The sequence below is a fragment of the Pelophylax lessonae genome (assembly GCF_965119305.1).
Source record: "Pelophylax lessonae genome assembly, chromosome: 1".
NCBI lineage: Eukaryota > Metazoa > Chordata > Amphibia > Anura > Ranidae > Pelophylax > Pelophylax lessonae.
Genome location: NC_138768.1, coordinates 806,094,063 through 806,116,164, shown reverse-complemented (window position 1 = coordinate 806,116,164; position 22,102 = coordinate 806,094,063). Strand labels below are relative to the sequence as shown.

The 22,102-nt window shown below is 46.3% G+C and overlaps 1 protein-coding gene across 2 annotated transcripts in view; it reads right to left on the bottom strand.

The window, feature by feature from the left end:
- Window positions 1-22,102, bottom strand: part of MFSD10 (major facilitator superfamily domain containing 10) — a 131,851-nt gene that overhangs the window by 77,220 nt on the left and 32,529 nt on the right. For both annotated transcript variants that reach the window (XM_082259556.1, XM_082259557.1), the window contains exons 5-8: window positions 15,546-15,704; window positions 13,508-13,696; window positions 3,428-3,536; window positions 458-569 (exon numbers count right to left, since the gene is read on the bottom strand). In XM_082259556.1, the coding sequence (XP_082115682.1) occupies window positions 458-569; window positions 3,428-3,536; window positions 13,508-13,696; window positions 15,546-15,704 (569 nt within the window). The remainder of the gene's footprint in view (window positions 1-457; window positions 570-3,427; window positions 3,537-13,507; window positions 13,697-15,545; window positions 15,705-22,102) is intronic.

The window sequence follows — 22,102 nt, the reverse complement described above, 5'->3', positions numbered from 1 at the left end:
TCTTGGATGTGTTTTATAGTAGAAAGTAAAAAATATTGGTTATTTTTCTAAATTGTCAGGTTTTTTTTTCTATAGCTATAAAAAAAAAGTGCACAGGTGATCAAATACCACCAAAAGAAAGCTCTATTTGTGGGAAAAAAAAAGGACATCAATTGTATTTGGGTACAGCGTTGCATGACCTCGCAATTGTCAGTTAAAGCAACGCAATGCCATATCTCAAAAAATGGTCTGGTCATGAAGGGGGGTAAACCTTCCGGAGATCAAGTGGTTAATGCAGGGTTTGTATTAGGGTAAAAACATTTTATCTTTAAGATTTATTATTGACTTTTAATATCCTAATAAGCTACTGTATGGCCGCATTGCCCTTTGTGTATAAAAGCACCCGAAATGCTGTTACTCCCATCATATTTAGTGATTTCCCATTGTCCTGTATCCTCTCCCCCTCCACTGAACTCACCTGTTGAACTGGAAGCGCTGGTGAGTGAGGAAGCTGATGGTGTACTCCAGGCCGGAGAAGAAGAAGAGATACAGGAAGTAGACCAGACCCAACACTCGGAGATTCTGTACATCTGCACATGGATAATTCATGTGTTACTTACATAGGGTTTAGATGGCTCTTATGTATTAATAAACTTGGAGGCAATGAAGCTACAAAACATAAACCTATGTATGAAAAAATGAAATCCGATTCCAGCTGTCATTATTCCAGTGCATGTTAGGAAACAAAGTGGTACAACACTAAAGCACTATATCCTTGGGAACACTTTTTATATGCAATGTTTGTTCTGATTAAAAAGCACTGTGTTCCTATTTCTAGAGCCCACACCATGAGTGCGGTTATCTGCTACCATGCTTGTATGATTGTAGGAGTCTTTCTAGCTAGCATTTGGTCTGATTTCACACTGAGGTGTTACAAAAGATCCAGAAAAGCTCAAGAAAAAGGCTTCCCTTGAAATTTCTTGTATGCGTGTTCACTGGGGTGTGGCGCTTCCGTTGCTGTGTAAAAATCCTGCTTGCCACATTTTTGGAGCATGTTTGGTCAGTTAAAAAAAAAAAAACACACCTTGCTATGGAACTGCACTGAAATTGTGGCAATACCACATCAAAAATGCACCGTGTTGCATTTGAGTCACATGACCGGTGAAAAATGCACTGCAAATGTGGTAAAAAAATTGCATATGAGTTTTTTACCGAGTGCAGATCAGTACTTGCTGCAGATCAAGGGCCCATGCACACTAGAAATGTATGTGAATCACACAGGAACACTGTGTGGTTTGCTGTGTGCTTTAAATGCAGTTCTGTGCAGTGCGATTTCAGTCCCATTAATTTTGAATAGGCTGAAATCGCACCGCACCAAAAGTAGTGTAGCAACCGCATCACATGGTATTTTTGTACCATACGATCCAGTGTGGGTAGGTGCGGGCAAACGCAATATGCGTTTGCGACCCGCATTTGGGCTGACGTTAACTGACCCCCGCAGCAGATCGCAAGGACATTGCAATCGGAAAGCGGTGAGGGAAGCCGCACAGGAACGCGGCTTTCCCACACTGCATTCCAGTTCCAGTATGAACGGCCCCTAAAGGTCAACTTCAACTAAGTCTTTTCTGTGTTTCAGATAGCATGAGGAAGAACCTTTTATTGCGGTCTCCCCACTAGGAAGATTTCCCCTTCTCATATCCCACAGCAGCACTAAACAGGAAGCAAGGGTGAATCTCTTCAATGGGGTGCAGTCAGTAATAAAAAAATACTGAAAAGGTTCTAACCCTTCCACTGCTCGTGTCACCATGGGAGAGATTTCCCTTCACTTCCTTCCTTGGTATCCAGAAGTGAGAGTAAATCTCCTCAAAAATGTACGACACAAAAAAAAAAAAAAAAAAAAAACATTCCCTGCTCTATTTAATAGGAAGAAGTAAATAATAAAAAAACAATATATGCTATTGAGGAAGATAACCAGGCTATGGGCATATTAGAACACTGGTACTCACATCGCCCACTTTAAAAAGTGAAATACACTAGATGTGCCAACCTGGGAATATTTATACTTTTATTTCTTTGTTTAATGGGGCGCTTGGAAAAAAACAGCAAAGTAAAACTTGGGGGTGCTAGGAATGGTCAACAATCAAATGCTTGATTCAATATTCTACTCCACAATAGGAAAATGATAGCTGGAGTTTAGCTGACTGGCATAATCACTGCAAGACTTGGTCCCCTTTCAGACCAGTACATTAACATGTCGTTTGCATTAGATCAGCCCATTCAAAGACTGCAAACGCCTCACAACAGTCCTTAAAGCACAACTGCACCATTTTGGGTGACACAGCACCCCACGATGCAGTACTGTGTAATGGTTTCATGGCACCTAAACGCATGGTAAAATGCAATCATTAGCACAGCACAAATATGTAAAATAGACCTCAGAGAAATTCTGTCTTGAGAAAACTGGTAGGCTGCCATTATTGACCTCTCTTCCTAAAATACTAGTTGCTTGCCTATCATGCTGACCCTTTTTCTTCAATCAATTTTTTATCATTAGATGTATGGTTTGCTGACTCAGACATGCCCATAAGGAACTCTGACTCTTCTCAGACTATCTAATCTGCATACCTTTTTAGGTTAAGAACTCATGTTTTGAGGTCAGTAGATTAGCATAAAAAAAAGGCAACCAGCATTTCTTAAAAGGAGAGATCTGAAATACCTCTGCCAGTGTTTCCTCCATGTTTACTTGGAGGAAACTTTAGTTTACTTTACATGTTTACTTTAGTTTCCTCCACTTTGCTGCCAAGTAGGATGCAATTTTATCTTTTACCTATTAAAGTAGTATTAAACCCAAAAGCAAACGCTTATTATACTGCAGCTTACCAACTCTAAGAGGTGATAGCTGCATTCGTTTTCCTTTTTTAGGCTTCCTTTCTTACATTTTAACCCAGTGATCTGACCAGTAAGTCTGTTGCAATTTAAAAGAAAAAGGTGTTCTGCCGATGTATCAGAGTGCTAAGTCCATTTACCACTAGCAGGGGTGTTAACTGTAATCAGCTTTTATTTATTCATGTAAAATCTTTATTGAAAAAGAGAAAAAATGTTGTGGTAACTGCTTGTATAACTGCAGTTTGAGTTGGAGTTTGACTTCAATTTGTAAATGTATCGAAATCTGCTAGTACATCTAACACTCCCCTACACCAAGACTGACAATGCTGCTGTCCAAAGCTGCCCCTGTGCTTCTTCATCCAGAGTGGGGGCAAAGTAATACATGAGGTGTGTTAGTGGCCAGATCATCAGGTGAAAATAGAGGGGAAAAAGGTGAAGAAAAGAAAAATGAATGCAGCAACCACATGCAATAATTGGTGACCTGCATTATAATACATTTTTGGTTTTGGAATTAATACCAGTTAAGGTCAACATTTTATTAAGCGGTTATTCTTTAACTTACTTTTAGTAGATGGAAAATCTTCTCTTCTTGTTATGGCTGAGAACTGGAACAGAGACAGTGGGCTGATCAGGTCTAGAGCCCCCTGACACCCCACTATCATAGAGGAGACCTATAGACAATGATAACAATTGGTTAGAACACACAAGCAGATAGAAGATTAAGTACAAATAAGGTCCACTCTGACTTTCAGGGGGAATCTGGTATAGTTTGAGGGCTAACTACTTCTACCCCAGAAAGCACTTTGCTATGGAAGACCAACAGTAATATGGTAAAGCAACATTGCAACTCTGCACACACGAGTACAGTGCTGACAGTTTTAGGGTACACTCATACTTGCAAATGCACCCAACTACGATTAGATGCAAAACCATAGCGGGGTCCAAGACCGATCACTCATAGGTGACTGCTACATGAGCGATCACATGCTGACAGTCGCGATTATCTTTGGGAGTTGGCAGCCTCCCATTGCTTTCAATGGGGCTGCCTCCTGCAGCTAATTGCCAGGAACCCTCGCTGGGGGTTCTTGCTTCCAATTGTAGTCGCTATGGCAAAGATCTGACACTTATGGGTTGTGTTGGGGCTTATCGCTGCCTCCCACTTCTGCACATTCCTATTGGCTGATTACAATGATGGGCAGGCATTGGCCAAATTGAAGGCACAGGCAGCAGCAAGTTTCAGCATTAGCAGGAAAAATCTAAGTTTTGCTTGTCAGAACATTATGGTGGCTGCTGCAAGTATGGGCGAAACCTCTAGGTGAAATATTAACAAAAAGTAACCTGTAACAAAAACATAAACAGCAGGTTATGGATACTCGGAGGTCTCTATGTAAGCCATATTAGGGATACGCAGTGAAGAATTAGAGACACTTTGAGATAAGGAAAGCCAGGAGAATTCCTTTACTAATAGAAGGTTTCAGGTATTTTAGCACATACACACCCTGCATTGGTGCCGTGGCTGACATTCCTGCACATGAGCGACACTTCTAAAGTGAGTGATAAATTAGGAGCAGGAGGCATTCATCCCTGCCTGACAAAATTCTACAGATCCAACACCCACATTCCCGCTGCATGACCTTCACTCTGCACAGCAAGAAATCTCCAAGGTGACAGAATGTGAAAAGAGAAAACTGTACAGTCACAGAAACTCGTTACCTGCTAAACTACACATTTTGGTACTCTCTGATCACATCAGATTGTGCACAGCATACACAAATAGCAGTGCAATCTACTATACTGGCCTAATCTTTTTTCTGGTTTGGGGACCTCAAGATATCCACACAACTTCAATCAAAATGTCCCTGTTGCACAGACAGGCATCTTGGCACCTAAGAGGATCAGTATTTAAAGTAATTGTAAACACTAAATAATTTTTTTTTTAAATAACAAACAGATTTATACTTATTTACCTCCTCTTCTCGGGTCCCATGCCAGCGCTCCTGGCTCCTCATCTTCTGCAAGTGCCCCCATAGCATGCTGCTTGCTATAGGGGGAACTCAGACAGACAGTGGGGCTCAGCTCTGACCCCTGCTCCCTCATCACTGCCACTGGCCAATGGCTCCCGCTGCCTCAGCAAAGCCAGTGAGACACAGAAGTGAGGGGAGAGAAGACCTGAAGATGGACACAGCGCTGGATCAAATTAGGGCTTAGGTATAAGTATAAGAAGGGATGAGGGGCATACTGCTGCCTAAACATTTTTTATCGTAAAGTAGAACTTTAGGCAAAACTTTTTATTTTTATTTGGGATAGAGTAAGGGATGGTTATAACCCTTGTAAGGTTTATTTTTGCCATCTTTGTCTTATTGGGGAGATTTACCTTCACTTCCTGTCCCATAGCCAAACAGGAAGTTAGTGTAAAATCCCTGCAAATTAAGGGAATCTCCTGGGGACCCCTAGGTCGCCAGAACCAGTGTCCCCATTGGAAGATTTCTCTTCTATTACTTTCCTCGGGACAACCCAAAATGTAGGATTTTCTTTTACTTTCACTTCCAATGATAATGGTAAACAGAACAAATAGTGGGTGACTCTCCTTAACGGGGGCACAGACAGCAATAAAAACTGACAGGTGTTCTAATCCTTATCCACTCTATCCAACACTAAAGAGAAAGTTTTGCCTTTAGTTGTACTTTACCAATTCAACCCCGGAAGGTTTTACCCCCTTCTTGACTAGGTCATTTTTTGCGATACTCCACTGCGTTGCTTTAACTGACAATTGCGCGGTCGTGCGACACTGTACCCAAAAAATAACTGATGTCCTTTTCTTCTTTTCATAGAACTTTCTTTTGGTGGTACTTAATGACCTTTGTGGTTTTTATTTTTTGCACTATAAACAAAAATAAATCAATAAAAAAAATAAAAAACAATATTTTTTACTTTCTGCTATAAAACACACCCAATAAAAAATGGGATTTTTAACTTACTGTCAAATCCATTTCTCTGATGATCATTGACGGACACAGCTCCTGATCTTCTTGGGGTTATACTGCCCCCTACAGGAGTAGGACACTAGGCAGGAAAAAGCTTGACTACGCCTATGGGCAGTCCCAGGTGGTATACTCCCACTCTCAGCTATAGGCATTCAGTTTTGTTACAAGCAGTGTCAGAAGAAAGCCAACTCCACAGAGGGATGGGTACGGTGTCAGTCAATGAACTTCAGAGAAATGGATTTTACGGTAAGTCAAAAATCCCATTTTCTCTTCTGTTCATTGGCAGACACAGCTCCTTATCTTCTTGACTACTGGGATGTCCCAAAGCAGGCGTCAAACATGAGGGAAGGGAACAGCAAGAAACACATTCCCAAGGCTAAACCGTAGTCAACCAGGTAACCTGGAGCTTACCATAAACAATGGGAACTCACCTGAAAAAGACAATACACCCTCAAAAAGGACCAGGTCCTCTAAACAGCAGCCTGCAAAAACTTGCAGCCAAAGGACGCATCTGCAGATGCAAACACATCCACCTTATAAAACTTTGTGAAAGTGTACACAGATGACCAGGTGGCCGCCTTGCAAACCTGCAACACTGACGCCTGATGACGGAAGGCCCAGGAGGCACTAAGTGCCCGAGTAGAGTGCGCCTAAACAGGGAAAGGAGGAACCTGACCTCTAAGTGAATAGGCCTGAATTACTGTCTATCTGATCCATCTGGAAATGGTCGCAGCAGAAGCGGCCAACCCTTTCCAAGGTCCATCGGTGAGTACACATAGTGATTCTGACTTCCTAAAAGACTCTGTAGCTGCCAGGTACACCCTGATTACCCAAACCACATCCAGGGAATGCAAGGCAATTTCCTTAGGATGTTTAGGCCTGGGACATAGGAAAGGCAACACAATGTCTTCATTCAGATGGAAAGGAATGGCAGACAGGGATGAAGAACCACCTTAACTCAGTGAACCACCAGGTAAGGTGAACGACAAGACAATGCCGCCATCTCCGACACTGTGTGCGCAGCAGTAATAGCCACCAAAAAGTCCACCTTCTGGTACAACGTAGGCAGGGGGACCTCCCAAATAGTTTTGAAGTGAGGTTTCTGGAGAACTGACAACCAAACTGAGGTCCCACAGCAGCAATGGAGACCGCACTGGAGGAGCCAAGTGTCGAACTCCCTTGGTGGAAAAGGGGGAACCCCAAGAGACTCGCACCACGCAATGTACGTCTTCCAAGTACGATAGTAGATCTTCCTAAAGGCAGATTTTCTAGCTTTAACAGCGTAGGAATCACTGATTCAGACAAACCTCTATACTTCAGCACCTGGCTTTCAACAGCCAAGCCATTAAAGCAAGCAACTGTAAAGCAGGGCGGAAGATTGGCCCTTGGGACAGCAGACCTTCCCTGAGAGGAAGTCTACAAGGAGCATCGGTGACCAGTCATACCAGATCGGCGTATCAAGACCGGTGAGGCCAGTCCCGAGTCACTAGAATGCGTCCATGGCGTTGGCCAGAGGATCCCGGGACCGTGCCACAAACCTCTGTACCTTCCTTGCAATGTATACAGCAGAGAGGGCTGAAACGAATTGGTCTACCCACCCTAGAATGCCGACTAGTTTCCGAGCCACCAGGACACTTCTTGTGCCCCCTTGGTGATTGACATAGAACACGGCCGAGGCATTATCCGACACCCCTAAAGAGGAATTGTCCAATGATCCAGACAAAGTCTGATCGCTTGGAGTTCCAGTACATTAACCTTCCACAGTCCAGACCCCCTGAGCACAATCTGTGCCGAGGATGCCTCCCCACCCAGACAGGCTGGCATCTGTGGCGAGAACCATCCAGTACAGGGGGAGAAAGGATTTTCCTTGTTGAAGTGCTGGAGAATGAAGCTACCTCTAGAGACCGTGGATTCTTGTCCCATTTCACCAGAATTTCTTTTTCCAGAGATCTTGTGTGGAACTGTGCAAACAGGATTGCCTTGAACGTAGAAACCATAAGGCCCAGCACTCGCATGCAAGCCTGGAGGGATGACCGTCTGCTGGACAACAGAAGCTGAATTGCCTCCTGCAATGTCTGGAATTTTTCCAGAGGAAGAAACTATCTGCCCAGATAGTCCAGTCTCGTGGACGGAACCAGAGCAGACTTCTGAAGGTTCAGAATCCAACCAAACTCCCTCAGAGTTCGCAGAGTAATCTTCAAGTTGTTCATCAGAGCAGTCGCAGGCTTCGCTCGCAAAATAAGAGCACCCAGGTATCCCAGTACTGCAATCCCCGGCTGATGCAACAATGCTAGCACGGGGCAAACACTTTTGTGAAGACCCGAGGAATGGAGGCGGAACCAAAGGTTAATGCCACAAACTGATAATGCTCCTTGCCCACGGCAAAGTGGAGGAAGTGCTGGAGACCGGCACATTTTGGATTGTGACAGTAGGCATCCTTGATGTCGATAGAAGCGAGAAAATCCCCCTGATGAAAGGACGCCACTACTGTGCGAATGGACTCCATTCGGAACTTCTGTACGTGTACAAAGCTGTTTAGCGCCTTGAGGTCCAGAATTGGACGTACCTTGCGTTCCTTCCTAGGAACTGTAATAAGGTTGGAGTAAAACCCCCGGAAAAGTTCTGAATTCAGAACTGGAACAATCTCCCCTTGAAGTAACAAGTCTTGCACTGCCCCAAAGAGAGCCCATAAGTGATCTGGGGACAAGTGCAGGCTGGAAGGGAAGAACCTTTCCAGAGGATAAGACCGAAATTCGATCTTGTAGTCAGACCGAATTACTTTGTGGACCTACTTGTCCTGTACCAGGGAGGTCCACGGATCCAGAAACCAGCGAAGACATCCCCCCACCCCAGATAAAGGTGAGGGCGCCCCTACATGCAGAGGAAGCCTTGTCCGCAGGTCTGGAAGAACCCGCTCGCGAGTTGCCAGACCAGGTCCTCTTGGAGCCTCCGGTGGCCCTGAAGTGCTTTAATCCCTTGTCTTGAGACCCTGAGGGATGAAAAAAGGCCTCTTATAAGCCGAGAAGAATGGCCCACGTCTACGACTGGGCCCCTTGCCATTGGTAGCCTGTGGAGGAAGAGTACTCAGCCCCCCTGTGAGACCCTTAATGATGTCATCCAAGGAAACTCCAAACAGGCGGTCCCTTACAAGGGGAAGATTAGATAAGGCCTTCTTAGAAGTCAGGTCTGCAGACCAGCAGTTCAGCCAGATAATACGCCGAAGGACCACTGCTGATACAGACAGCCTAGAATCAAAAGAGCCACATCCAAAGAGGCATCACAGATAAACTGTAGCCTCTGAATCCAACTGATCCGCCAGCTCCGCAAAGGCAGAGGGAAGTTGTTTCCCCTCCAGGTCCAGCCGTAAAAGTTTAGTCCACTCGGTCAGAGTTTGCGACACCAGGGCAATAGTAAAAACCGGTCCAAGTGCCGAACCAGCCACAGTGAACATATGGCGGGGCCAGAGCCTCCATCCTCCTATCAGCCGGATCTTTAAAGGCCAGGGACTCCTCAACCAGAATTGAGGTAGCTTTATTTAACCTGGAAACCGGTGAGTCCACCACAGATGGGACCGTCCACTTTTTAAGCAGGAAATCTTCATAAGGATACAGCATAGCAAAACGCTCAGGGACCACAAGAGTGCATTTTGGACAACCCAAACTGTTTTGTGACAATGCTGTCAAAGTAAGCGGAAAAGTGGAACACACTTGCCGCTTTGGAGGGCCTGTGGGTGCCAAAAGGGACCGGCGCCTCCGATGCAGCATCAGCCGCATCCTCCATTTTTAAAGTTTCACGCACTGACACAATCAGTGCATACATCAGCGCCTTTTCATGCGCGCTAAAGGAGCTGAGGAATCGCTCTCACCATCTGAGCACTCAGGGTGCATGGACGTAAACCCAGTAGGGTGACTCGCGTCCGTGGCAGCCGAAAAAGATTTGGGATCTGATGAGACAGATGATGCAGGGGAGGGCCGCTATATACTAGCACCGACTGGACCCCGCAAAAAAAAACAAGGGGCTCGCCCTCCATGGAGGCCCACATAATAGGAAATAGCCCCCTTAAAAAGGGGGCCACCCGCCGTGATGGGGACACAAAGGCAGGGTATCCGGATTGTCCTGCAGCGCTAAAAAGGGGCAGGTGCCCTACTCAATAATGGCGGCATGGCTACCATAAAAAAAAAAAAAAAAAAAGAAAAAACGCCCTCACAGCGCCACCCCTTCCAAGGGAGGCGCTAAGCTGGCCGCATGGCCTAGTAGGCTACAGGCAGTGGCCTAAATTTTGGCCAGGCAGATGCCCAAGAGCGGGGGTTTCAGCTAACCTTACTGGGGCAGCCCCCAAACGGAGGCGCCCAGCTCGGCAGCAAGCCGCGGCCTAAACTTTCGCGGACACCCAGCCGCTTGGGCACAAGCCCCAGCAGGGCCAACCCCCCAGGGGCAGCGGAGGGGAGGGCGGATGCCTAAACTGAGGGTAGTAGCTTCAGCCACCCTCACTGGGGCCGCCTCACATAGCTTCTGACCAGTACGCCACAAAGCCACAGCCTAAATTTTTGGCCGAATCTGGCCGTGTGAGGTGCGGACCCACGGATGCTAAACCATCCACTCACCCAGCCCAACAACTGCAGCAGGGAGCCCAGAGGACATCCCTGCCTGAGTCACCAAACCCCAGGGTGGTGAGGAATCCTGCTCAACCCCACGTTGCGCACCAGGAAAAACCCAGCCAGCAGCAACCCCAACAAGCCCCCCTTAAGAGCATGCGGCAAAAGCCAGCTCATAACCTCACCCAGGGAGGTGGTGGTGGTGGTGGGGGGGGGGGGTGCCGGAAGACCCACAGTGACCACTAAAATTTTAGAGGGGCTAGGTGGAAGGAGGGGAACCCGAGGGTCCCACCGTCCCAGGGAGGGGCCTGCCTTTACCCCAAAACCCTCCAGGGGAAGAGGCGGACAGCTGCTTACCACAGCAGGAACAGGGTGGGCATCGGAATAGGGGGGCTGTTGGCCAGGAGGAACGCTGCGACTCAGGCCGGGGCCAGGTCGTATGGGCCCTCGCAAAATGTTTAACTCGCAGGACAGCCCCTGTCCAGTAGGGCTATGTCACGGCTGACCCAACGCGGAGTTGAGGCCTGCGCATGCTGGCCAGACTGGGAGGGACCTTCTGGATCTAGATTATCCAGTCTGTTGCCCAGTCCGGCAGTTGAATGCAGATTCTCACTGGAACCAAATAACAAAAGACACTAAAAAGTTCCATTTAAAAAGGAAAAAAAATTGCCAGGTCCAGAGATCCCAGCAAGGAACTAGGTCCTTACTCCTGACTAGGCAGAAAAAAACTGAGTGCCTATAGCTGAGAGGGAGTGTATACCCCCTGGGACTGCCCCATAGGCGTAGTCAAGCTTTTTCCTGCCTAGTGTCCTACTACTGTAGGGGGCAGTGTAAATTCAATGGTTAGGAAGATAAGGAGCTGTGTCCGTCAATGACAAAAGAGAAAAATCTAATTTCTTCATCAATTTAGGCCAATATGTATTCGGCTACATGTTTTTGGTGAAAAAATAAAAAATCACGATAAGCGTATATTGATTGGCTTACGCAAAAGTTATTGCGTCTACAAATTATGGGATAGATTTATGGAATTGTTATTTTACTAGTAATGGCAGCGTTCAGCGATTTTTAGCGGGACTGCGACAATGCAGCGAACAAATCTGACACTAAGTGACACCTTTTGGGGACCAGTGATGCCAATACAGTGTAATTAGTGCTAAAAGAAAACCCTGTATAAATGAGACTGGCAAGGAAGGGGTTAACATCAGGGGTGATCAAAGGGTTAAGTGTGCTCCTAGGGAGTGCTTTCTAACTGAGGGGGGGGAATACAGTGACTGGAGGAAAACAGATTCGTGTTTCTGCTTAGCAGAAGCACAAGATCTCCATTTTCCTCCCTCACAGAACTGCAATCTGCTTCTCCTCTGAACGATCAGAGGGTCGCGGCAGCCATCGCGGCCGCCGGACCCGCTGTGGCCAATCACAGTGGGAGTGGGTCGCAAGCGGCGCACACCCAAGACCTCATGTACGTGATTTCGTGCAGCCGGGCCACCCTGCCATAGTATATATGCGGTAGGCAGTCCGGAAGCAGTTCATGCAAGGAATGCATTAGAAATGTTTAGACTTTAAAACCACATTAATAAAAAAAATCCTCTTCTATGTAGAAACCCCCTGTACCTTTATGTACTTTCCCTACTCCTGTCTGCCTCTTTAATCCTGGAAAAAGCCTTTTCAAATGTCCTAAGCACTGGGCTGAACTAGACACACTCCCTACCCCCTACAAGACCCTGCTCAGACATGGCAAATGGCTGTCAGGATGGAAAACGGAATCTCTTCAAATGCATGTATGTGTCTGCTGCAGAGATTTCCTTCACTTCCCAACCAAGTGAGAAGAATCACTAAAACAAGAAATTACAACAGATTTACCCAACAGGGACCCAGACAGCAATAAAATCCCAACCTTAAAGTTTATTTCTACTTTTGCAGTTAAATTGGAATCACACCTATTTTAGATTTGTTACACTGTTTCCAATCACATAGCAAAGCATTAAAAAATGATTTAAAAAAAATGCTGCTCACCTTTTTAATTGCTTTTTTTTCTTGCTAAAAATGTGTTTCCCTACTATGTAATGTAAAAGAAGGGACTGTGAAAAGTCATGGTTACCATAATTAACCCCGTCTGTACTTTGCTGACATTACTGGTTTTAAAATAACTGGGAACAACAAAATACCCTTTACATGGTACTGGAAAGAACACATTTTTTAACGTAATATTTGCTCAGCAATAAATATAGGGGTCTAGGGCAGGTCTAGGCCTCATAGCGTGCCTTTCTCTGCTTCTTTGCGGTTTAAGAATTTAAACAAGGCCCTATCTGGTTTCCAGGTAATAAAAGTTACATGAAAGGTTGCAGATAAATACATCAGGAAATGTTTTAAGGCCCCTCTTTTCTTGGATAACATGTTCTATGTTGCTAATGTTACTGTATTAATTAATACCATGTTATAATCTTTTAATATGGAATTAGGTAGGTGTGGAATTCAGTAGGTGTAATGCTGTCTAAGCTTTAAGATTAACTGGTAAATTTGGCCCACGGTTTAATTAAAATTTGACATGCCTGGTCTAGGGGTTGGCTCATTAGTTTATCCTTAGGTTTTATGAAAAATGGGCCTTATTTCTATGGTAGCAGTACCCGAGAATGGTGATATGTGATCTGCTCAGTGGACTGCATTTTGCCATTTTCCATGAGCCAGTTTATGTTTTGTCATCCGGTTGCTCTACTGAAGAACCAAAAAGTGTAATCTAATACTGCTTGTGGAATGTGATCACTTCTGCGATTCAGAGATCTAGCCACCAGCATCCCATCAGAAATCAGAGGGCAAGTCAAAATTTTTTGTTGCGCAAGTAAAGCTTTGAATGATGGACACTGCAAGCCCAATAGGTCTCCCTTCCGGTTCCTATTGCACCTGACCTGTCACAATGTTAGCTGCTATTTTATGTTTACTGATGCAAAAAAAATCACCAGCAGGATATATGTATCTAGAATGAATAGAACTATCAATCTACAATGTAACTTGTTCAGTGAAATTCAGTCTACAGAAAGCTATAAAAAAAAGTCATGCTGGTCTTACCCTTTTCTCCTTTGGAAGCGTCTCAGGAAGGAACAGTAGGATGAACAGCAAGTCCACAACAGAGAATGTAAGGGCAAGCAGGGCAGGCCGGACATAGAAGACTTCTCCATCAGCTGCGTTTATTGCAAAGTAAGCTCCGACCATGGGTCCAATGGTGAAGCCCACTGAGAATGCAACACCGATCATTGCCTATAACAAGAAAAAGATTACAACTTCTAAAATGACTCCATTAACCAAGCGGCATTCACTGCATACTATATCTGGATTAACTCTTCAATAGGCAGGAGAAGAACCAAGAGTGTCTTGGAGGCCAAGAGACTGAAGTTTTTATAGGAAGATCAGGCAGACTGAGTATGGATTAGTGGCCATTGGTTTTAGCATGCAGTAAGTCAACAGTGAATTTTAGTAAGGCAGTACTGTGGAGTGCTGTGGGTGAAAGGCAGAGTTTAAAGGACACCATGAAACTGAAAGGTTGTGATCAGAGACAGGAATGGGGGTGTTAGAGAGGTTGCAAGGAGTGCACAGGTTGGGGAATACAAGGTTAAGGGTGTTACCATCAAAGTGAATAGGAGTGTGTGACAATGGTGTTAAGTCAAAAGATGAGGTTAAGTTGAGAAGTTAAGAGCCAGGCTGCTAATGTTACCAGCAATGTTAAAGTCACCAAGAATGACCTGACTCATGTCATGTGCTACGAAGGTCCTTTTACTCTAAAACTATTGAAGTTAATACCTATGCAGTATTGACCTTCTTCTGATTGCTACCACATACGTATGTTATCTTATATGTCTGATTGTCCCCAGTTCGTGTTCTTTATCTGTTTCTTTCTTGTTTTTCCTTGGATGTACAAGGCACATTACATGCTCTGGTTACAATATCAGTTGTGGATGTTGATTCCCAAATGTTATTTAATGCACTGTAATGGTAAATGAAGATTATTTGTCTTTTTGTACCATGCTTATGGCTGTGTATTTGTGACTTTTCATGTTGTATATCTAAGAAAATGTTATTAAAAACTACCCTTCAGACAAAAGATAAAAAAGGAATGACCAGGCTGAGAAGTTGTCAAGGAAGCATGACACAGATCCAGGATACCCATAAGAGAGGGCAGCAAAAAGCGCAGAGCCAGATTCTTGAAGACACGTTTCACTCATGGCAAGTTAATGCCACTCAAGCTGGGGAAGCCAAGCTCCAGCAGTCACCAAGAAGAAAGAAATTTGGGCCTGCCAAAATTGCTCATCCGAAGAAATGCACGTATAAAATCAAAGAAGCGGTGCACTCCCATCCAGCCAACCTAGTGTAGACTTGAAAACAGCCTCAGTCCATGACGTGGAGATTGAAGGTGTCAGTTAGACAGCAGTGTTTTGTGATTAGGAGAGATATCCTAAGAAGTTGAGAAGCAGGAGGGTGAGGGAAGATAGGAGCTAGATGTATATGAGTGCACATGCCTCACTGTCTAGGTGTTTATGTCAGCATTTGGGTTCAGTATTCACAAGAGGTGGCAAGTACAGAGAGGGTAAAGCCTATAACACATGGGCCGAAGGGGCATGACCGAAAAAGATCTGCCCAGCAGCTCCGTATCAGCGCTCTCAGCCAATGATTGAAAGTGCTATCTGGAGTGTTCTGGTGGAGGGGGGCGTCCTCCTGTCAGAACACAATAGAACAGCAGGGGAGATCGCTGTACTAACATCAGATAGTTAGTACAGTGGCTACTCCTGACCTGTCAGTTTTTCTTCATTCAGACCACTGGTACTACTAGTGTGTACTAGGCTTAAGAGTGACGGTGATATATCTAAGTTGTGGGGTGAAGAGGATTGGTAAAGTAATTACAATTTGAGGAGAGAGGACACTCTGATGCTGTCGACCAATGCAACATAGACATTAGCTGAAAACAGCCATTTAATGTCTATGGGCCCCCTAATTATCTGGTCCATGTATATAATAAGACTTTTTTAGAATATAACAAAGCATAAAGATTTTATAAGACAAAGACTAGATCATCGTCCCCCATTTGTCATAACAGAACACACTCCACACTCACCATGCCCTTGCTGCGGGTCTTCAGGGAGGGGAGGTCCGCTATTACAGCCGCACATAAGCTAACATTTCCTTTACTTAATCCTCCAATGATGCGAGAGATGAGGAAAATTCCAAAACTTCTTGACATGGCCCACACAGCATAGGACACGATTATGCCAAACTGCCAGAAACAGAGACAATAAAAAGAGTGACATAATCAGTTGCTTGGCCTCTCCAGTAATCAGACTGAAAAGAGGAAAACATACAAAAATAAAAACACAGATATTGGGGCTCAAACTGGAAATACTCAATCAGGGTTTCTCAACCAGGGTTCTTCCAGAGGTTGCTAAGGGTTCATTGAGCAATGAGTAATTTCTGCCTCTCACATAAGTTCCCACTGACATCATTGATCTTTTTAGCTATCTTGAAGAAGGTAATTCTTCACAACGACCACCAGTGTAAGTAGCATTCTTCCCACTGACCATCACACTAATGTATCACGTGTTGTAGATATAGTGATTTTTTTATCAGGGGTTCCCTGAAACCTGAAAGTTATTTTAAGGGTTTCTCAGTGTTGGAAAGGTTGAGAAAGACTGCTCTAAATATTCTTATCACTGACTTCCAACTAACTCCTTTGGCTCTTTTCAAGAAACAATATTTAGGAATATAATAATGCATTTAAAAGGGTATTTACTCAGGAGATTAAACTATTATTCTATCACTTCACAAAACTCCGGTTCAGCCGCATCTTGAGTATGCCATCTGGAACTGCAAAGAGCCCTGAGAAGATCAACAAAGCTAACAAGGGAGCTGGAGGACATCAGTTATGAGGAATGACTAAGATTATTACATTTATTTTCCCTGGAGATGAGATGCTAAAGAAGGGATATGACCGAAATGTACAAATCTATGAATGGTGACTAGCATTGGGAGAAAAGCTTCAGCTTCCAGGTTATTTGTCCAAGCTTTATTGAACAACCTGAAGTTAGAAGCCGATTGGCTACCATGTACAGCTGCACCAGATTTTGCACATCAACCCCACTGTGCACAGATATTGAACACGGTTGTGGCATACACACGCACCCAGGCCTGCAGGTTGGACTGGATAGACAAGTGTTATTATTCAACATTACCAACTATGTAATAGATATATATATATTACAAACGTGGTCTTACAATACATGCATTCAAGTAACTACCGTACTTGGAGAATGTACAGGAAAGAAGCCTTTCCTATTTTAGATAAGAATACATATACAGTGGGGGAAATAATTATTTGATCCCCTGGAGATTTTATACGTTTGCCCACTTACAAATAAAGAGTCTATAATTTTTATCATAGGTATATTTTAATTGATGGAGACAGAATAACAACCCAAAATCCAGAAACATAAAACAAATGCTATAAATTAAGTTGCAGGTCAGTGAGCAAAAGAAGTATTTGATCTCCAAGCAAAACATGACTTAGTACTTGGTGGAGAAACCCATGTTGGCATTCACAGAGGTACGACTTTTCTTGTAGTTGGAGACCAGGTTTGCACACATCCCAGGAGGGATTTTGGTCCACTCTTCTTTACAGATCTTCTCCAAATCCTTAAAGTGATTGTAAAGTCTCGTTTTTTTAAAAAAAAAAAAAAAAAAAAAAAAAAAAAAAATAACAATCATGTCATACTTACCTCTTCTGTGCAGTTGGTTTTGCACAAAGCAGCCTGGATCCTCCTCTTTTCAGGTCCCTTGTTCCTGCTCCTGGCCCCGCTCTCCTATTCAGTGCCCCCACAGAAAGCAGCTTGCTATGGGGGCATCCGAGCTGAGCTTCAGCTCCATTTGTCCATTCAGACACAGAGCTATCGTTCAGCCCCGCCCCCATTCTCTCCTGATTAGCTCACTGACTTTGATTGACAGCCGTGGGAACCAATGGCGCCACAGCTGGTTCTCCGCTAATTAACCGGTTGCCGACCGCCGCACGACTATGTACTGCGGCGGTCAGCCCCGGCCAGGCAGTGACGTATGGATACGTCACTCGCCTGTCACTGACTTGCGAGCCTATTGCGCCCGCCGCGGCTCATTCACAGACAAGTCAGTGCGTTACTCGATGTCCACCGGTCACACTACGATCGCTCCTGTGAAGGGAGAAAGGCGGAGCGGCTTATGTAAACAAGCCGCCCGTCATTCTCCCTGGTGTAAAAATGAAGATCAGACAGTTCTACTATGTAGAACTGTTGATCTTTGTTTTTACACCAATAGCAATGTCCCTGCACAGTTAGAATCACGCCCCTAGGACACACTTAACCCCTCCCTGTCCAATAAAGTTAACCCCTTCCCTGCCAGTGTCATTTTTGCAGTAACAGTGCATATGTATAGCACTGATTACTGCAGTAATGTCACTGGTACCCCCAAAAGTGTCAAAAATGTCAGTCAAGGGTCCGATCTGTCCACCGCAATGTCGCAGTACCGCAAAAAAAAAAATCGCAGATCGCCGCCATTACTCGTTAAAAAAAAAAAAACACCAAAAATGACAAAAATCTTTCCCTTTGTTAGTAAACGCGATAACTTTTGCGCAAACCAATCAAAATACGCTTTTTGCGATTTTTTTTACCAAACATATGTAGCGTAAAACAATTTGGCCGAAAATGTTAAAAAATTTTGATTTTTACATTTTTTTGGGGGGGAATTTCATATAAAAAAATGTGAAAAAACTGAATTTTTGTAAAATCTTACCTGTAAAATTCCTTTCTCTGAGTCCTCCGACAGTCGCCGCCTCTTCATATTCGTCACATATGGGGGGTATTAGACTTTGCTCCGAAGGAGTAGCTAGGCAACAGAATATGTTAACAATAAAGCTTTAACATATCCCACCCTCAAGGGGTGGTCCCCTCAGTCAATACCCTCCTACTTCCTGCAACCATATCTCAGTTTTAGTGGAATAGCAGTAGAGTATACATTCAAACCCCAAAAGAGGGGCGGGGGCGGCGACTGTCGGAGGACTCAGAGAAAGGAATTTTACAGGTAAGATTTTACAAAAATTCCGTTTTCTCTTACGTCCTCCGACAGTCGCCGCCTCTTCATATTCGTCACATATGGGGACGTCCCAAAGCAGTGCAAACATGAGGGGAGGGAAACACATCCGCGCCGAAAGGCAACGCAGTCTCCACATCAAAGAAAGGAACCTTACCAAAGGAAGGAACCCAGCTGGGCAACAGCAAAAATAAGTGCTCAACAGGAGCAACAACCCAGGAAAAGACAAAAAAACCAGGGGATACAAAAAACTATCCCAACAGCCAGGAGTCCCCAACAAGGGACCCTATGGAACAGCCGCACTAAGAACCTTGCGGCCAAAGGAAGCATCCGCCGATGCCTGAACATCTACTTTGTAGAATTTCGTGAAAGTGTGCACGGTCGACCAAGTCGCCGCCTTACACACCTGGGCTACAGAAGCCCCATGACGGCAGGCCCAAGACGTACTCAGAGATCTAGTAGAGTGCGCCTTCACAGGCACAGGGGGAACCTTCCCCTGCAAGGCATAGGCCTGTTCAATGGTCTGCCTGATCCATTTGGCGATGGTAGAGGCCGAAGCCGCCATGCCCATCCGAGGACCCTCTGGAAGAACAAACAAGGAGTCCGTCTTACGAAAAGACTCAGTCGATTTAAGGTAAACCCTTATCGCCCGAACAACATCCAGAGAGTGCAATCTCACCTCCTTTGGATGTTTAGGCTTCGTGCACAACGAAGGCAAAACAATATCCTCGTTAAGATGGAATTCCGAAACTCGTTTCGGCAGAAAAGAAGGATTAGGTCGCAAGACCACCTTATCCAAATGAACAACCAGGTACGGAGACTTGCAGGACAAAGCCGCCAGTTCCGACACTCTGCGAGCCGAAGTGATCGCCACCAAAAAGGCGACCTTTTTGGACAACATAGACAACGAGATCTCCCTGATCTGTTCAAAAGGAGCACGTTGCAACACAGATAGAACGAGATTCAAGTCCCAAGGGGGCAAAGGATCCCTCCTAGGAGGAACCAGATGCCGCACACCCTGAATAAAAGTGCCAACCAAGGAGTTGGAAGTCACGGGACGTTGAAACAGAACGGCCAGCGCAGACACCTGACCCTTTATCGTAGCCAGCGCCAAACGCTGATCGACACCCGTCTGAAGGAAAGACAGCACACGGGAAACCGAGTACGTGCGGGGTGAAAACCCCCTGGACTCACACCAGGCAAAATAGGCCTTCCAAGTACGGTAATAAACCTTCCCCGAGGAAGACTTCCTCGCGTTGATCAAAGTATGAACGACCTCTGGAGAGAGACCCTTCTCCTTCAGGACCTCGGTCTCAACAGCCAGGCCGTCAAAGCCAGCGACTGTAAAGCAGGATGGTAAATCGGTCCTTGAGACAGTAGATCGTCTCGAAGAGGCAGACGCCAAGGGGCGTCGACCGCCAGATTCACGAGGTCTGCGTACCAGGACCGGCGAGGCCAGTCCGGAGCCACAAGAATCACCGTGCTGCGTTCCGAGAGTAACCTGCGAAGGAACCTGGACAGCAACTGAATCGGTGGGAACGCGTACATCAGCCTGTACTGATGCCACGGGGCCACTAACGCGTCCGACGCGTCTGCCCGAGGGTCGCGCGTCCTTGCCACGAACCTCTTCACCTTGTAGTTGAGGCTAGACGCGAACAGGTCCACATCTGGAAGACCCCACTTCGCGCACAACATCCGGAAGACAGCCGGGTGGAGAGACCATTCCCCCTGATCCAGGGTCTGGCGACTCAGATAGTCCGCCTGCCAGTTCTCCACTCCCGGAATGTGAACCGCCGTTATCGCCGGGACATGAGTCTCGGCCCAAGACAGAATGTCGGCCACTTCTCGAGCCGCTCGGGCACTCCTGGTGCCCCCTTGGTGGTTGATGTAGGCTACCGCCGTGGCATTGTCCGTCTGCACCCGAACCGGGCAGCCCTGCAGCCGGTCCGTCCAGCGATGAAGACAGAGCCTTATCGCACGCAATTCCAGAATGTTGATCGGGAGGGAAGACTCCCCCTCCGACCAGGTCCCCTGGGCGGACAGAACGCCCAGAACACCACCCCAGCCCGACAGGCTGGCATCCGTGGTGATTACCGTCCACGAGATCGGACGAAACGACTTGCCCCCGGACACCAACGGGGACTGGAGCCACCACAGAAGGTTTTCCCTGGTGCGATGACTCAACGAGATCTGAAGATCCAGAGATTGAGGTCGCCCGTCCCACCTGGACAGGATCTCCGCTTGGAGACCCCGCGTGTGAAACTGCGCGAAAGGAATCGCCTCGAAGGCCGAGACCATCAATCCCAGACATCTCATACACGTCCGCAGAGACGAGTGTGGAACGTCCCTGAGGGACCTGACTTCCTCCTGAAGAGTCCTGAGTTTGTCTTCCGGCAGGAAGACCTTCGCCTGCACCGAGTCCAGTATCATACCCAGATAGGGGAGACGAACCGACGGACTCAGTGTCGACTTTGGAACATTTATCGTCCAACCAAACTCCTGCAGAGTTTGCAATGTGACAGACAGGTCCTTCTCCAGACCCTGTCTGGTCGCAGACCGAACCAGAATGTCGTCCAGATACCCCAGGACAGAAATGCCCTGGGCTCTCAATAATGCCAGAACCGGTGCAAGCACCTTGGTGAAGACCCGCGGAGCCGAGGCGAGACCAAAGGGCAACGCCACGAACTGGTAGTGATCCTCCGCAATGGCAAATCAAAGGTATCTCTGATGACCCTCGAATATGGGGATGTGAAGGTACGCATCCTTCAAATCGATGGAGGCCATGAATTCCCCCGGAACCAGGGCAGCCACCACCGAGCGCAGGGATTCCATGCGGAACTTGCGAACCCGCACAGAGCGGTTCAGAGCCTTCAAGTCCAGAATCGGACGAACCTTGCCCTCCTCCCTGGGCACGGTGAACAGATTGGAATAAAACCCCCGAAATCTGTCCCGATGAGGCACCGGAACCACCACTCCCTGAGCCCTCAGGTCCCGCACCGCCAGGTGCAGATCCCGCAGGCGCTCTGGAGACAGTTGAAGATTTGAGGGAAAAAATCTGCTCTCCGGCCGAGAGAGAAACTCGATCCTGTAACCAGATCGAACGATTTCCAGAACCCATCTGTCCCGCACACGGGCCAACCAGGGCTGAAGAAAACCGAGCAAGCGTCCCCCCACCCCAAAACTGGGTGAGGGCGCCCCTTCAGGCCGAACTGTTATGGGCAGCAGGTCCGGATTGGCCGGACTTCTGTTTCCCAGACCAGGGCTTCTTCTGAGAGCCTTGGCCTTTGAACGGTTTGCCCTTGTAGTGCGGCCGAAAGGCACGAAAGGACCCCTGAGGGGGCCGAAAATTTGCATGCTTCTTCCCAGAAGCCCCCTTAGCCTTGGGGAAATGGGGCAAGAGAGTGCTCTTACCCCCGGTGACCCCCTTAATCAACACATCCAGGGACTCCCCAAAAAGGCGAGACCCATCATAAGGTAGATTGGCTAAGGTCTTACGTGAAGATTGGTCCACCGACCAACATTTCAACCAAACCAGGCGGCGAGACAACACCGCCACGCTGTGCA